The 18,328-nt window shown below is 38.4% G+C and overlaps 1 protein-coding gene across 1 annotated transcript in view; it reads right to left on the bottom strand.

The window, feature by feature from the left end:
* Positions 1-1,384: 1,384 nt before the first annotated feature.
* Positions 1,385-18,328, bottom strand: part of LOC128653522 (alpha-1,3-mannosyl-glycoprotein 4-beta-N-acetylglucosaminyltransferase C) — a 327,145-nt gene continuing 310,201 nt past the window's right edge. The window contains exon 4 of the mRNA XM_053706871.1: positions 1,385-2,575. Coding sequence (XP_053562846.1) covers positions 1,443-2,575 — 1,133 coding nt within the window. The 3' untranslated portion in view covers positions 1,385-1,442. The remainder of the gene's footprint in view (positions 2,576-18,328) is intronic.

Raw genomic sequence — 18,328 nt, 5'->3', positions numbered from 1 at the left:
GAGAGAAAAAAAAAAAAAGACCTAATGCCCAACTCGCATGCAAACCCGATCGCATATTCTCAAGTGCGCTAACCCGACATGAAAATATGAATATTTCACATTCCAGTGCTCTTCACATAGAAGAACATGTTCTATTTATTCATAAATACATATTTGTATATATATATATATATATATATATATATATATACACATACATACATACACACAAATATATACTGTATATATATATATATTTTTTTTTGGTACAATATATATTTATATATAAACACACATGATTATATATAGGAATATCTATTTAAAAATACATATAACATATGTATACATGTGTTTATGTGTATATATGTCTGTAAATACATATATACAAATAAATACATATATATACACATATATAAATATATATATATATACAGGTAGCCCTCAGTTTACGCCGGGGTTAGGTTCCAGAAGAAATGGTTGTAAATCGAAACTGTTGTAAATTGAAACCCAGTTTATAATGTAAGTCAATGGGAAGTGAGGGAGATAGGTTCCAGGCCTCTCTCAAAATTGTCATAAGTAACACCTAATACATTATTTTTAAAGCTTTGAAATGAAGACTTTAAATGCTAAACAGCATTATAAACCTAATAAAATAATCACACAACACAGACTTCACTTGCATTTTCTGCAAACAGTTCTTTCCATGCATTCCAAACTGGACTGATTTATAGACAGGAAGATCTTGTTCCTTTGAAATCTTCTCGATAGCTCAGGTCTGGTTAAACTGATTAATTTCAGCTTGCTTTGTTGTGCTGCAACACAAGCAGACAGCTCCACCTACTGGCTATTTTAATAAATGCACTGCTTCTCAATGCTTTTCAATAGCAGTCACATGACTGAAAAAAAAGGTTGTTATTCTGAAACGGTGTAAATTGAACCGTTGTAAAACGAGGGCCACCTGTATATATATATATATATATATATATACACACACATCTTTAGACATGTATATGTATGTATCTCTATGTTAAAACCCTTTGCCAACCTTTTTTTTTTTTTCTAACACATGAGACTTCATAGCTTTAAGCACTTAGAACGTTTTTTGCAATATTTGTTAAAAAATGTTTTTATTTGATGGTGTTGTTATGAGTGTCATTGTACTTTGTAATGTATTTTTGTGACAGTTTTTTACCAGAGCTCTGAGGATGCTGTAATCATTCTAGCGTAAATCGCGATTGCGCTCAAGCGATCAGGTTTACTTTCAACTTGTAATACGAGTGCAAAACCCGTCTTGCGCAAACACCCGCAATATACCCCTTATCACTCACACCTATTTGTTAGTGCTCCCCTCTTAATCTGTCCCATTATATTTATAATAACATTTAAAATAATATGTCATTCAAAATTGCAAATCTTTAAATTATTTTTAGTAAAAATAAATCTTTCTTGTCATCTGAAAATGTTTAGGTAGTCCATACTTTTATGCTTTTAATTATTAACCATTCATTTTGACTCTTTGATACATATATTCTAATGCACTGTGCAGGGAAAGTGACCAAATCTTCCAAGTTATTTTTCTCAAATACACCCTTATTGAAAGTCCCAATCTGGATGTAGTTGGAACAGTCTTTACCATTAGCACGCTCTTTGCTGACTTCAAAATGACCATGAAGAAGAATGTCAGTCTTTCTTTCATCAGAGCCAGTCCTGATTGAGATTCTTGAGAGATGGGCAGGTTTGTGAAAAGCCAAAGCAAAGTAGCTTCCAGTTTGAGGAGATTCACCCCAAAAATATCCATCCTTGGTGCCATAGGCTTTGTTAGGATGGTAATCCTTGAATGTAGCAATGTTGGTTAACACATCAGCCACTGGATTATCTGGAATGTCAAAGGGATCCTCTTCAAAGTCATCATCTTTAAGGTGGTTTTTTGTTCCCCTGAAGGAGGAATATAAGCCAATATGTTGGAATAAAGATGGCTTAAACCGGATGACGTCTTTCTGTGTCAATAGCAGGCGAAAGTGTACTAGAAGCCAGTCGCAAGGCATTTCCTGGTAGAAGGCTAAGAGAAACTGAGTTAACCTGGGTAAGTCTCTTGATTGGTAAAGCTTCCCAATGTAGCCCAACTTGGAAAACTCCAGTGTGACCCAGTATGACCCTTCCTTTGATGTTATTGCTTTCTTGATAGAAGCAAGGAAGGATTTGGAACAATGAACATCATCTTCAATCATCAGATAATAGGTTGAAAGGTTGGCACAGAAGTTCATTAGAAAAGCATAGTCAACATTCTGCTTGGACCTAAATTTCACTCTGTCTTCTGGATCATTGTAATTTCTTTTAAGACCTTCAAGGGGTGGATATAATTCTTGAGGTGCATGAATAAGAAGAAGGTGTCCCTTTAGAATGTATTGGCTAAACATTTGAGATATTTCTTTTGCCATTTGAACATTCCATTTCATATTAAAGTCTGCCAGATGGACAACAACTACCATCTCTTTAAGTTCATCTTCACTTGATTGATCAAATATAGACTTAATAGTCTCTAAAACATAGTTTGCACCCTTCCTTTTCACAGACGACAGCCCAATTGTAAGGTACTCTGGGGAAGACAATGAATATAAATTACATGAAAATTCAGATTGATAGCTTTCAATATTACATATTGAAATGCAAATAAATGAAATGCAATAAGCCAAAAATAAACAAAATTAACAATTTCACAACATATATTTTATATCAATGTACTACTTATCTCACAATAAATAATGTGTACATTTGCATATATTATTATCAGTTGAGTATTACAAGGATGTTACCATTTGCTCAAAAAATCAGACAATTTTGTATTTAGCCATTTTGATCATTTTGGAAAAAGAAAACCTTTGTTATAGGATGCATTTTATTTTGGCATTGTCGAATATGTGAACACATGCAGAAACAAATTGCTTATTTATACTGAATAAAGTCAATTTATTCTAGAATTTCAGACAGTATACATGGCACCTTCACCTGATGCTGGGATATCTGGTTATGAGCCGAAACATTTAAGGTGGCAGACTAATATGTATTCCCATGTGTGCTGCTTGTATTAGTAGGATGAAGACTGATATGTGGGCATCAGGGGCGCGATTACATACGCGGCATCGCCCGCAAAAGCCGGCGTCAACGTTTTTTTAGTCAGGAATTGCTATCACATATACAGCGCCGCATATAAATGTGGCGCGTATATTTCACCCGTCGCCCGCTAATTGTACTCCCATAAACATAGAACCGTGCCGCAAGTCGGTATCACATTCAGCTCAAGGACTTATGCCGCGAAAATAGAAAAATGTTACTCTATTTTCACCTTGCGACACATAGGCAGGCGCAGCAAGCCTTGCGCTGAAAATGTGAGCACCGAAACTCCCTGGAAGTATTAACAAACACCTGATGCATGCACAGTATCTATCTACCTGTCAACCGCCATCCCCCACTGCAATATCTAATAAAATATATTAACCCCTAATCCGCCAACTCACACATCGCAATATAGCTAATAAACCTATTAACCCCAAATCCGCCCATCCCCCCACATCTCTACCTATTAACCCCTTAATCCGCCAACCCCCAAATCACATAGTATCTAATTAACATATTAACCCCTAATCCGCCAACCCCCACAACGCTATAAACCTAACTACACTATTAACCCCTAAACCTTCAACCACCCACATTGCAATAAACCTAATTAAGCTATTAACACCGAAACCGCCAACCCCTCAAATCGTAATCAACGTAATTAAGCTATTAACTCCTAAACCGCCAACCCCCACAAAGCAAATAACTATATTAATTACTAAGCCCCCTATCCTAACACCCCCTAAATTAACCCCAATTACATTAAATTAAAAAATACTAAATTACAATTAAAATAAAAAAACTAACATTACTTAAAAAAATAATAATCTAAGATTAAATGAAATTAATCTAAAAATTACAAAAAATAAAGTCTAACATTACAGAAAAAAATAAACCAAATTATCAATAAGCCAATAGGATTTCAGCCGCTCTCATCCTATTGGCTGATTTGAAAATGTCAGCCAATAGGAATGCAAGGTACCCCATTTTTAAACGGGTACCTTGCATTCGGTCCTCAGTGTGTGGCAATGATCATACGAAGAGGATCTCCACGCTGTATGGCTCTGCGGTCGCCGATCTTGTTCCGCTGTCACCTCTGCTCCGCGTCGCCTTGGTCCTGGATGAAGCTAGAAGAGGTCCCTATGCTGGAAGATGTCGCCGCCTCCAAGAAGACTTCACCGCCTGGAAGAAGACCTTCTCCGCCGGACTTCAGGAATGGTGAGTACCTAATTGGGGTTAGACTTAGGGGGATATTTATCAAGCCGTCAACCGCAAATACGCCAGAATTCCGCAGTGTAAATGTTTGCGAGTTTGATCTGACCTAGTTATCAAAGCCTATAGACCGGCAAAAGTTGAAATTTGTGATGTAACATACAATCCGCCAGGTCACAATCCGACGCAGATCAATGCTTACGTCATTACAGATGCTCCGAATACACATTTGGCTCTGACACTTTTTTCAAGTTATCAAATTTCTAACAGGTACGCTCGCCACTATTCCGGCCCAGCGTACCTGGTTTCAATCCGCCACCCTGGAGGCCGCGGATGCCATAGAAATCAATGGGAATCTGAAAGCAGCGAAAGCTTATGTTCGATGCTGCCAGATATCCCATTGTTTTCTATGGTTGAAAACATGTAACGTTTACACCTAACACCCTAACATAAGCCCCGAGTCTAAACACCCCTAATCTGCCGCCCCAACATCACCGCCACCTACATAATATTATTAACTCCTATTCCGCCGCTCCCCGACATCTCCGCAACCTAAAAAAAGTTATAAACCCCTATCCTGCCGCTCCCGGACCCCACCGCCACTAAATAAATGTATTAACCCCTAAACCTCTGGCCTCCCACATCACTACCACTAACTAAACCTAAAAACCCCTAAACCGCCAGCCCCCCACATCGCCATAAACTAAATTAAGCTATTAACCTCTAAACCTAACAACCCGCTAACTTTAAATTAAAACTACAACATCCCTATCTTAAAATAAATTTAAACTTACCTGTAGAATTAAAATAAACTATTTTTAAACTATTAATTAACCTACCCTAACTATTATACTACAATTAAATTAAACTAGCAATTAAATAAACTAAATTACATATTAAAAAAACCTAACCGTCCTAAAATTATTTAAATCTACTATTAAACCTTATTACAAATTACAAACGGCTAGATTTAGAGTTCTGCGGCCAAGGGGTGCGTTAGCTACGGGTGCTTTTTTTCTCCCGCACCTTTTAAATACCGCTGGTATTTAGAGTTCACAGAAGGGCTGCGTTAGGCTCCAAAAAGGGAGCGTATAGCATAATTTACCGCCACTGCAACTCTAAATACCAGCGGTGCTTACGGATGCGGCCAGCTTAAAAAACGTGCTCGTGCACGATTCCCCCATAGGAAACAATGGGGCCGTTTGAGCTGAAAAAAAACCTAACACCTGCAAAAAAGCAGCGTTCAGCTTCTAACGCAGCCCCATTGTTTCCTATGGGGAAACACTTCCTATGTCTGCACCTAACACCCTAACATGTACCCCGAGTCTAAACACCCCTAACCTTACACTTATTAACCCCTAATCTGCCGCCCCCACTATCGCTGATCCCTGCATATTTTTTTAACCCCCTAATCTGCCGCTCCGTACACAGCCGCAACCTACGTTATCCCTATGTACCCCTAATCTGCTGCCCCTAACACTGCCGACCCCTATATTATATTTATTAACCCCTAATCTGCTGCCGCCAACGTCGCCGCCACCTACCTACACTTATTAACCCCTAATCTGCCGACCGGACCTCACCACTACTATAATAAAGTTATTAACCCCTAATCCGCCTCACTCCCGCCTCAATAACCCTATAATAAATATTATTAACCCCTAATCTGCCCTCCCTAACATCACCGACACCTAACTTCAAGTATTAACCCCTAATCTGCCGACCGGACCTCACCGCTACTCTAATAAATTTATTAACCCCTAAAGCTAAGTCTAACCCTAACACTAACACCCCCCCTAAGTTAAATATAATTTTTATCTAAAGAAATAAATCTTATTAAATAAATTATTCCTATTTAAAGCTAAATACTTACCTGTAAAATAAACCCTAATATAGCTACAATATAAATAATAATTATATTGTAGCTATTTTAGGATTAATATTTATTTTACAGGCAACTTTGTATTTATTTTAACCAGGTACAATAGCTATTAAATAGTTAATAACTATTTAATAGTTACCTAGTTAAAATAATTACAAAATTACCTGTAAAATAAATCCTAACCTAAGTTACAATTAAACCTAACACTACACTATTAAAGGGACACTGTACCCAAATTTTTTCTTTTGTAATTCAGAAAGAGCATGCAATTTTAAGCAACTTTCTAATTTACTCCTATTATCAATTTTTCTTCGTTCTCTTGCTATCATTATTTGAAAAAGAAGGCATCTAAGCTTTTTTTTTGGTTTCAGTACTCTGGAGAGCACTTTTTTATTGGTGGATGAATTTATCCACCAATCAGCAAGGACAACCCAGGTTGTTCACCAAAAATGGGCCGGCATCTAAACTTACATTCTTGCATTTCAAATAAAGATACCAAGAGAATGAAGAAAATTTGATAATAGGAGTAAATTAGAAAGTTGCTTAAAATTTCATGCTCAATGTGAATCACGAAAGAAAATTTTTGGGTACAGTGTCCCTTTAATAAATTAATTAAATAAACTACCTACATTTAAACCTAACATTACACTATCAATAAATTAATTACATAAAATACCTATAAATAAATACAATTAAATAAACTAACTAAAGTACAAAAAATAAAAAAAGAACTAAGATACAAAAAATAAAAAAATAATTTACAAACATTAGAAAAAGATTACAACAATTTTAAGATAATTACACCTACTCTAAGCCCCCTAATAAAATAACAAAGCCCCCCAAAATAAAAAAATGCCCTACCCTATTCTAAAATAAAAATAGAAAGCTCTTTTACCTTACCAGCCCTTAAAAGGGCCTTTTGCGGGGCATGCCCCAAAGAATTCAGCTCTTTTGCCTGTAAAGAAAAACATACAATACCCCCCCAACATTACAACCCACCACCCACATACCCCTAATCTAACCCAAACCCCCCTTAAATAAACCTAACACTAAGCCCCTGAAGATCTCCCTACCTTGAGTCGTCTTCACCAAACCGGGCACCGATGGACCAAAAGAAGACATCCGGAGCGGCAGAAGTCTTCATCCTATCCGGGCAGAAGAGGACATCCGGACCGTTAGACATCTTCATCCAAGCGGCATCTTCTATCTTCATCCATCCGGAGCGGAGCCATCTTCTTCCAGCCGACGGGGATCCATCCTCTTCTACCGACGCCTACTCGCGAATGACGGTTCCTTTAAATGACGTCATCCAAGATGGCGTCCCTCGAATTCCGATTGGCTGATAGGATTCTATCAGCCAATCGGAATTAAGGTAGGAAAATTCTGATTGGCTGATGGAATCATCCAATCAGATTCAAGTTCAATCCGATTGGCTGATTCCATCAGCCAATCAGAATTTTCCTACCTTAATTCCGATTGGCTGATAGAATCCTATCAGCCAATCGGAATTCGAGGGATGCAATCTTGGATGACGTCATTTAAAGGAACCGTCATTCGGCGAGTAGGCGTTGGTTGAAGAGGATGGATCCGCGTCGGCTGGAAGAAGATGGCTCCGCTCCGGATGAGATAGAAGATGCCGCTTGGATGAAGATGTCTACCGGTCCGGATGTCCTCTTCTGCCCGGATAGGATGAAGACTTCTGCCGCTCCGCATGTCTTCTTTTGGTCCATCGGTGCCCGGTTGGGTGAAGACGACTCAAGGTAGGGAGATCTTCAGGGGCTTAGTGTTAGGTTTATTTTAAGGGGGGTTTGAGTTAGATTAGGGGTATGTGGGTGGTGGGTTGTAATGTTGGGGGGGGGGGGATTGTATGTTTTTTTTTACAGGCAAAAGAGCTGAATTCTTTGGGGCATGCCCCGCAAAAGGCCCTTTTAAGGGCTGGTAAGGTAAAAGAGCTTTTCTATTTTTATTTTAGAATAGGGTAGGGCATTTTTTATTTTGGGGGGCTTTGTTATTTTATTAGGGGGATTAGAGTAGGTGTAATTAGCTTAAAATTGTTGTAATCTTTTTTTAATGTTTGTAACTTATTTATTTTTTGTAACAGTTCTTTTTTTATTTTTTGTACTTTAGTTAGTTTATTTAATTGTATTTATTTGTAGGTATTTTATGTAATTAATTTATTGATAGTGTAGTGTTAGGTTTAATTGTAGGTAATTGTAGGTAGTTTATTTAATTAATTTATTGATAGTGTAGTGTTAGGTTTAATTGTAACTTAGGTTAGGATTTATTTTACAGGTAATTTTGTAATTATTTTAACTAGGTAGCTATTAAATAGTCAATATCTATTTAATAGCTATTGAACCTAGTTAAAATAAATACAAAGTTGCCTGTAAAATAAATATAAATGCTAAAATAGCTACAATGTAACTATTAGTTATATTGCAGCTATATTAGGGTTTATTTTACAGGTAAGTCTTTAGTTTTATATAGGATTAATTTATTTAATTAATTTAATGATAGTGTAGTGTTAGGTGTAATTGTAACTTAGGTTATGATTTATTTTACAGGTAATTTTGTAATTATTTTAACTAGGTAGCTATTAAATATTTATTAACTATTTAAAAGCTATTGTACCTGGTTAAAATAAATACAAAGTTGCCTGTAAAATACATATTAATCCTAAAATAGCTACAATATAATTATTATTTATATTGTAGCTATATTAGGGTTTATTTTACAGGTAAGTATTTAGCTTTAAATAGGAATAATTTATTTAATAAGATTTATTTTGTTAGATAAAAATGATATTTAACTTAGGGGGGTGTTAGGGTTAGGGTTAGACTTAGCTTTAGGGGTTAATAAATTTAATAGAGTAGCGGTGAGGTCCGGTCAGCAGATTAGGGGTTAATACTTGAAGTTAGGTGTCGGTGATGTTAGGGAGGGCAGATTAGGGGTTAATAATATTTATTATAGGGTTACTGAGGCGGGAGTGAGGCGGATTAGGGGGTTAATAACTTTATTATAGTAGAGGTGAGGTCCGGTCGGCAGATCAGGGGTTAATAAGTGTAGGTAGGTGGCGGCGACGTTGGGGGCGGCAGATTAGGGGTTAATAAATATAATATAGTGGTCGGCGGTGTTAGGGGCAGCAGATTATGGGTACATAGGGATAACGTAGGTGGCGGCGGTGTGTGGTCGGCAGATTAGGGGTTAAAAATTTTTATTCGAGTGGCGGCGATGTGGGGGGGGGTCTCGGTTTATTGGTACATAGGTAGTTTATGGGTGTTAGTGTACTTTAGAGCACAGTAGTTAAGAGCTTTAAAAACCGGCGTTAGTCCATAAAGCTCTTAACTCCTGGCTTTTCTCTGCGGCTGGAGTCTTGTCGTTAGATTTCTAACGCTCACTTCAGCCAAGACTCTAAATACCAGCGTTAGAAAGATCCCATTGAAAAGATAGGATACGCAAATGGCGTAGGGGGATCTGCGGTAAGGAAAAGTCGCGGGTGCAAAGTGAGCGTTAGACCCTTACCTACATGACTCTAAATAGCAGCGGTAGCCCAAAACCAGCGTTAGGAGCCCTTAACGCTGGTTTTGACGGCTAATGCCAAACTCTAAATCTAGGCGTAAATTACCAAAAACCCCCCCGCTAAATTACAAAAAATAAAAACCACAAAATTACGGAAAAAAACCCCACATTATCAAAAATAAAAAAGAATTACACCTAATCTAATAGCCCTATCAAAAAATAAAAAAAATCCTAGCCTACAATAAACTACCAATGGCCCTTAAAAGGGCCTTTTGTGGGGCATTGCCCCAAACAAATCGGCTCTTTTACCTGTAAAAAAAAAAAAAATACAAACATCCCCCAATAGTAAAACCCACCACCCAACCCCCCCAAATAAAAAAACCTATCTAAAATAACCTAAGTTCCCCATTGCCCTGAAAAGGGCATTTGTATGGGCATTGCCCTTAAAAGGGCATTTAACTCTTTTACCTCCCCAGTCCCTAATCTAAAAATAAAACCCACCAAAAAAACCTTAAATAAACCTAACACTAACCCCCGACGATCCACTTACAGTTATTGAAGTCCCACTTGAAGGATCTATCCAGCCAACAAAAAGTCTTCATCCGGGCGGCCTCTTCCATCTTCATCCAGCCGGCGAACAGCCAATAGGATGAGAGCTGCTCAAATCCTATTGGCTGATTGGAAAAGCCAATAGCATTTTTAGCAGCTCTAATCCTATTGGCTGATTGAAATATTTCAGCCAATAGGAATGCAAGGAACGCCATCTTGGACGATGTCACTTGCATTGAAGTTACAGTTTACGTATGAAGAGGAGCTCCGCGCTGGATGTCTTCAGGATGGACCCACTCCGCATGGATGAAGATGGAAGAGGCCGCCCGGATGAAGACTTCTTGTCGACTTGATGGATCCTTCAAGCACGACTTCAATAACTGTAAGTGGATCGTCGGGGGTTAGTGTTAGGTTTATTTAAGGGTTTCTTGGGTGGGTTTGCAATGCCCATAAAAAATGCCCAATCAGAGCAATGGGGAGCTTAGGTTAGTTTAGATTTAGTTTTTTATTTGGGGGGGAAGTTGGTTGGGTGGTGGGTTTTACTGTTGGGGTGTGTGTTTTTTTTACAGGTAAAATAGCTGATTTCTTTGGGGAATTTTGATGATCTTTTTTATTTTTTTTTGTTGGTAATTTAGTAATTTGTAATAAGGTTTAATAGTAGATTTAAATAATTGTAGTAGAGTTAGGTTTTTTAATATGTAATTTAGTTTATTTAATTGCTAGTTTAATTTAATTGTAGTATAATAGTTAGGGTAGGTTAATTAATAGTTTAAAAATAGTTTATTTTAATTCTACAGGTAAGTTTTAATTTATATTAAGATAAGAATCTTGTAATTTTAATTTAGCGGGTTGTTAGGTTTAGTGGTTAATAGCTCAATTTAGTTTATGGCTAAATGGGGGGCTAGCGGTTTAGGGGTTAATAGGTTTAGTTAGCGGTAGTCATGTGGGAGGCCAGAGGTTTAGGGGTTAATACGTTTATTTAGTGGTGGCAGGGTCCGGGAGCGGCGGGATAGGGGTTAATAACTTTATTTAGGTTGTGGCAGGGTCCGGGAACGGCGGGATAGGGGTTAATAACTTTATTTAGGTTGCGGCGGGATAGGGGTTAATAACTTTATTTAGGTTGCGGCGGGGTCCGGGAACGGCAGGATAGGGGTTAATAACTTTATTTAGGTTGCGGCGGGATAGGGGTTAAACATTTTAGTATAGTGGCGGCGTTTAGTGACAGGGTATAAATAAAGTTGGTAAAAAGCCTAATAGACGCGAGATCAATGACGACTAGTTAACAACAGTCCGATGCTCATCGCCCCGTACTTGGTGCGCGTCTTTTTTTATAAATATGGAGATCGTATTGAGATCCGCGGCCGCGAGTGTATTGGTGCCGGCGAATGCAACACAGTTGAGGCTTTGATAAATATCCCCCTTAGGCTTTTTTTAAAAAAAATTGGGATGGCTTTTTTTTTGGGATTATGTTTTTTTTGGGGCTGTAAAAGATCTGATTGCCCTTTTAAGGGCATAAAAGGGCTGAATGCCCTTTAAGGGGCAATGCCCATACAAATGCCCCTTTAGGGGCAATCGGTAGTTTAGGTTTTTTAGATTTAGGTTTTTTTATTTTAGGGGGTTTGGTGGGTGGGGGGTTTTACTGTTAGGGGGGACTTAGTATTTTTTACATGTAAAAGAGCTGTTAAACTTGGGACAATGCCCTACAAAAGGTCCTTTTAAGGTGTTTTTATTTTGCGAGGGCTTTTTTATTTTCATAGGAATTAGGTTTAAATGTTTTATTTTGGATAATTCAGTTTATTTTTTTCTGTAATGTTAGACTTTTTTTGTTGTTGTAATTTTAGATTAATTTCATTTAATCTTAGTTTTTTTTTTAAGTAATGTTAGGTTTTTATTTTAATTGTAACGAAGTATTTTTTTATTTAATGTAATTGCGGTTAATTTAGGGGGCTTAGTAATTAAATTAGTTATTTGCATTGTGGGGGTTGATGGTTTAGGGGTTAATAGTGTAATATGTTTAATGCGTTGTGGGGGGGATGGCGGATTATGGGTTAATAGATTTATTAGGTAGATTTGCAATGTGGGTGAATGGCGGATTAGGGGTTAATATATTTATTAGGTAGTTTGCGAAGTTGGGATTAGCGGATTTAGGGGTTAATACTTTTAACAGGTAGATTGCGATGTGGGTGAATGGCAGATTTAGGGGTTAATACTTTTATTAGGTAGATTGAGATGTGGGTGAATGGCGAATTAGGGATTAATAGTTTAATTAGGCATATTGCGTTGTTGGCCGTTTAGTAGTTAATACTTTTATTATTAGCTGCGATGTGGTTTAATTGAGGGTATAGGGATTTTGACAAGTCGAGTTTATTTTTGGGAGGTGGGTTAGACTTTTACGGGATATTTAACTTTTTTTTTTTTGTTTCTTAGGCGCTGGCAGTTTCTAAACTGCTGTCACTGGCGACTCCAGAAATGTGTATTTACTCACATTTCTGGACATTGCTAGTTTATCCGACTTACGGCAGTTTATGAACTGCCAGCGAGAGTTTATATGATTACCTGATGTGCAAGGGGAAATTACGGGCGACGCGGGTTTCAGCAGTTATGCTGAAACTTGCGCCGCATATGTAATCTCGCCCCAGATCTAGCTACAAATATACCTTAAAGGGACATGCAAACTACATTTGTCTTTTATTAACAGACAGAACATGTGATTTTAAAAAACTTTCCAATGTACTTGTATTATCTCATTTGCTTCAGTCTGTTGCATCCTTAGTTGAAAAGCATACCTAGGTAGGCTTAGGTATGCATTACTGAGGACTAACTGCTGATTGGCCATCTAGCTCCCAGAAGTACACTGCTTCTCATTCAACAAAGTATACCAAGAGAATGAAGCCAATCTGATAATAGACTACCAATATTTGGCCTTTATTTTACTAAGTATAGCAATAAGACCAGACTGTTTTCTCTTAGCATTCTGATACGAATACCATTGTTTAGATTATGTGTTCGCCCCCTTTTGCCCCTGTAGTTGTTCTGTTAGGTACTGGTTGACCTTTGTAAATGTTGCGACCTAAGAAAGTTACTATAAGTCATAAGAATTAAGTTTGTTCTTTGTGCTTTATAACAGGAAGAACATTAGACACTAGCCATATGCTGTATTTCTTGTGACACGTGTTGCTAACACCAAGCAAAAAACGCAAAAGGTTACAGAGATTTTGTAAGAAATAAGTGCTTATGTTTGCAGAAATTATAATATTGGTCAAGCCCATTTTTATGCTATGATATAATGTGATGTAAATTTACTTTGGACACACTTGGAAAATTTTATTACACAAGATAGCTGGTGAATTTTTCCCGTGTTTGGATATACGCCAAATAAAAGGACAGAGAAGGAGAACGATCTGGTTTTCTTTATTTCTGAAAGTGCTAAAACCACACAATCCAGGAAGACCCCTCACAGCAAAGTGAAAGGACAAATTACATTGAATTTGCAGACCTAAAATATCACACTATAGAAAATAATATACACTTCTAAATTATACCTAGCTTGATTAAAGGGATATAACACTTGCTTCCAGAGGCAGTTAGGAACTTTGTAGTCAAGTGATGCAACAGATGAAAGATTATTTTTACAGGCTACGTGCTTCAGCAATCGGCATCCCTCGCTCTGCGAGTTTGTGTGGTCTACCAGTTTGTGGCTGGGCTGCTGTTGCTTCTAGATATTCACTTCACAATAATAACACTTACAGGTTACTGGGTAGATCTAGTAGGACAGAAGTTTCCCAAAGTGACTTGTGGCAAAGGTGGAATCCTATGAGAGTGTCGCATTTAAAGTCATTTTGCTCCAATATTTTTCTATGGAGATTCCATGGCTATGTACTGGATTTTATACACCTGTTAGCAATGGGTGTGGCTGAAACTTGAAATAAAGTAAGAAAGCTGGGTAATCCTAGGATTACCTGGGTAAAACGGACATTACCCACGTGGCTGTGGGTAAAGCCAGATTTACGATAATTCCCTCATGTACACTGTAGAGTCAGATAGTGAAGATGGGTGAATTACAGTGCATGATATATATTTTTGATGCAGTGGTTAAATGTGTGAGTATCTTACAAATGACATAGGCTGTACCTGATATAAATACTGATTATTATTAGTAATAATATTGTTGTACTGACATGTTATTTGAGAGTCTTATTGAATGAGATAAATACAGAATAAGACAGATTAAAATCCGGTAGACAAATTTCATTATTTTGACAACGTAGTGATAATATCAAACTCTGTTTATCAACAAATGTTCCTGAAAGAAAAATTCATTTGTATTATGTGTTAGCACTCAATATTTCCCAGTTAGAAGTGCATTAGATATCAATTGCATCGGCTTGCTACATATCAGGTTGCATTTAACTTTTTATACCTTAATAGCTACTATATTATGTTGCAATTGATACTATGTACTCTGCCTGGGGTATATACGAAGTGTGTAAGTTTAAGATTAAGCTCTGAATAATTCCCAGATCAATATGTAAACTAGAATGTTATTTGTTTTTAGTTTTAAGAAACTTTTTGTATAGTATTTTTTAGAGTGTTATTTGAAAATACAAGTGCATTAATCCAGGTAGATACTTTGATTATGCTTGCCTCACGTAGAAGTAACTAAATGGTTAATTTTGGTAATGAAACTACTTACTATGATTGGCTGAGGTCTTGTCTTTTCACTGATTTAACAGCTGTTAGTAACACTGCATTTTGTGCTCTGATGAAATGCCTGTAAGGCAGGAAACGCGTCAGCCAAAGTCTGTCAGTTTGCTGTGCCTTTGTCTATATTTTTAATGCAAGTATAAATAAATATATTTTATTTTAACCGACAATTTCTCTCCCTGCCTTTCCTTGCACCGGAACTGTGAACTGTGACTTGTTTGCTAAATTTTCAATTGAATCTGACGGGTTCTGGAGAGCCCCAGCAGCGCCGGAGTTCGGAGCAGTCTCACACCCTTCATTCAGCAGGTGTGTTACAAAGGCGGCACGCTGGAGTCCACTAGACATATTGGAAATTGCTTTGCAGATTACACCCCAATACCAGGAGTATGAATAGCGTGCATTGGTGATTACACGACTACGGTGGGCTTCAGAGAGGTCCTTTGATACCTTACAATTGGATGTTTCATGTAACCTGATAACGAAGTGGTGAGTTCCGCTATTGTGGGGTTCCTGTATGGAATTGTCTTCACCACTACATGATTAACTTTACTGATAAATACGGATACTGTTAACAAACTAATTCTCCAAAAAGTTCTTGTTGATGCTTTTCAAAATATATATATATATATATATATATCCATGTGTGTGTGTGTACCTTAAATTTATACGAGCCTGTGATTGGCCAACAGCGGTCACATGGGAGTGAGGGGCAGGGAATAGAAGTCAGCAGTGGTGCGAGAAGGTGCTAGTCGATGCTGCTTCTTCAAAATCTTCTATCCTAGAGTAAGGTATCGCGAGATAGTGACGTCACTTCCGTTTTTTCTACTCTCGCTTCCAGTTTTCACAGCAACACGCTAAACAGATTCACACTGCACTTTTCAGAGTTTTGCATGGAATACAGATAAGACAATTCTTTTTATTCTATTCGGTTTTATAGCTATATATTTGTGCAAGAGTGATCACCTTGGTTTTGTTCTGTTTTTAGCACCTTGCTTTTTTAAAATTATTTGTTGTTTCAGAATCTTTTATATTTGTATGGTCACTTTACTTACTCTCATATTTTCAACGAGTTAGAGAGTACTCGGATGCTTGACCTATATTAACTACTTTGTTGTTCTTTTATTGTTGCTATGTTTTTTTTTGTGGTTAATTTAACCTATTTTATAAATAAATCGTTTTCCATTTTTTATATCACTTTATCTGTGGTTCAAGGATCTATGGAACACTGATATAGATTTGATCAGTGCATTATTGTAAAATTGCTCCTGGTCCTACAAATAAATATTCAAGCTTTACATTTCTGCTTTTCAAATAAAGATACCAAGAGAACGAAGAATAGGAGTAAATTAGAAAGTTGCTTAAAATTGCATGATCTATCTGAATCACAAAAGAATAAAATTGGGTTTACTATCCCTTTAAATATCTTTGGACAATATTTCACTAATATTTTGCCTATATTTTTGACACATTGATCTTGTACTAATTCCATTAATTGCTGCGCGCCCCAAAGTCCAGATCCCAGAAAATAACCCACACCAGCAGCAACGCAACCAATGGAGGAAACGCCCGTGAACCCCCCACCAGGGAGGACAACAGGGACAACAAAAGAACACGGTCAGACCCAAGAGAGCAGACAGATCCCCGACCTCCCCTCCAAGAAACAGACCCAACCCAAAAACGGGCTGGGAACGTCCACCTCAAAAGAGAGTAGAGGTCCTAAGAGGAAACTACTCATTGGAGAAACTGGCAAGCTACCACGAATCCATGACAGAAAAATACAGCATGCTAGCACACATTCCAAGAGCAAGTAGCTACAGCTGGTTTCAAACTGCAAACCTTCCACTTGCTAGGTAGCAAAGCTAACCATCAGGCTACAACAGCTGGCTCTACGTGAGCGGGTTACAAAACCCATAAACAGTCCCCGTTTCTAAGAAGGAACAATCCCAAAAGGGAATATAGGGCACAGAGCTACCACGATACCCTAGTACCAGAGGCAGCCCCCCTAAAATCCCACACGCAAAGAGGGAAGAAAAGAATCCTCGAACGTGAAGATTAGGACCCACAGGGTCTCTATGGAAACAGTATATTTCCAAATTCTCCCCAAAAGGACAAAACCAAGGAAACCACTTCCCCAGCCGTAGGCAAGGCGAAGAGACCAAAGAGAATTGTAAAACAATAACAATGAGTAATAACTCAACGGTCATTACTACCAGCTCAGTCGAGACAAACAATCATGAGCCTAAAATGCAAAATTTGCCACTGGCGACAACCGAAGATCCACCTGAAAGGCAGCAAACTAACCTTCAGGCGAATACCAAATCTCCCAAGAGTGTGAAAATCCAACTCCCCAAAGGGACAAGTGGACATTCTAAACCCTAATGTTTGAAACTGACCCGCCCAGGACCGAGCGCAGCGACCCGGACCCCAAAATCTCAGACAAGAGACATGGCCCTAAGCCAGGCCGAACCTCCTGAGGAACCAAGTTGCCTCCTACGGAGAAGGGCACTCTAGAGACTAGCACGCTCCAATGTCCTTGAAAAGTGGACACTCGCAAGAGACTCAGATCAGGATCCTAGAAAGACTTCTAGACAGGTCTCCGAAATGGCAATCCGCACCGTAGGTGGATCTGAACCCTGGACCCTCCGCTTGCAACTCCAGAAACCAAGAGCTCCTTGAGGTTCGAGTGCAACACTCCCAGTCCCAGGACCCCAGAGTTTACCATGGACAGGGCTCCCTAACATGGAGAACATGCCAAAATAGCTGGATTCAACTCACAACCTTAGCCAAGTGGGCAATTAGTTGGAGAGTCAAAGATCCTCACAGTATCAGCCTCCCAGAAATCCAGTACCAGGAATAACATGGGCAACCCCTCAATTCCCGCTGAGAAGCGGATCAGAGGCAGTTGTCGGAAAAAAGAGGAAAAACTCAACCCCTGCGCTCCATCTTATGGGAGCTTGCAATATACAGAAAAAGGGGGAAGGACGGACATATTCGAACTCCCGGACTCAGATGACCAGACCACTCAAGAAGGGAAAAACCAGTCCCAGCAACCTCGAGGGGCACCTGCGCCTAGGCTACAATGAAACAGACACCCGGAAATTGTTCTCTCAATTGGTACCCCAACTGTCCAGCGGTCATCCGAACCTATAACACCCTTGGGAATGGAGAACTTTGGTTCCGAGGCAAAACCTCCAGAACCCACAAGAAATTATAGACGGATCCCCACATAAGGAATGGCAGAGGACCTAAACAATCCCTCCGATACCCCGTTTATCGAGGACAAGGAGAAAGTTGACGTATAAGAAACAAAAACACCCCCTCAAGTAATGGATAAATAAAACATAAAACGAACACTTCAATAAAGTGAAC

The sequence above is a fragment of the Bombina bombina genome, chromosome 3, assembly GCF_027579735.1.
Source record: "Bombina bombina isolate aBomBom1 chromosome 3, aBomBom1.pri, whole genome shotgun sequence".
In the NCBI taxonomy this organism is placed as follows: domain Eukaryota; kingdom Metazoa; phylum Chordata; class Amphibia; order Anura; family Bombinatoridae; genus Bombina; species Bombina bombina.
The sequence above is the reverse complement of the archived record's forward strand: the minus strand, read 5'-3'. Positions and strand labels throughout refer to the sequence as shown.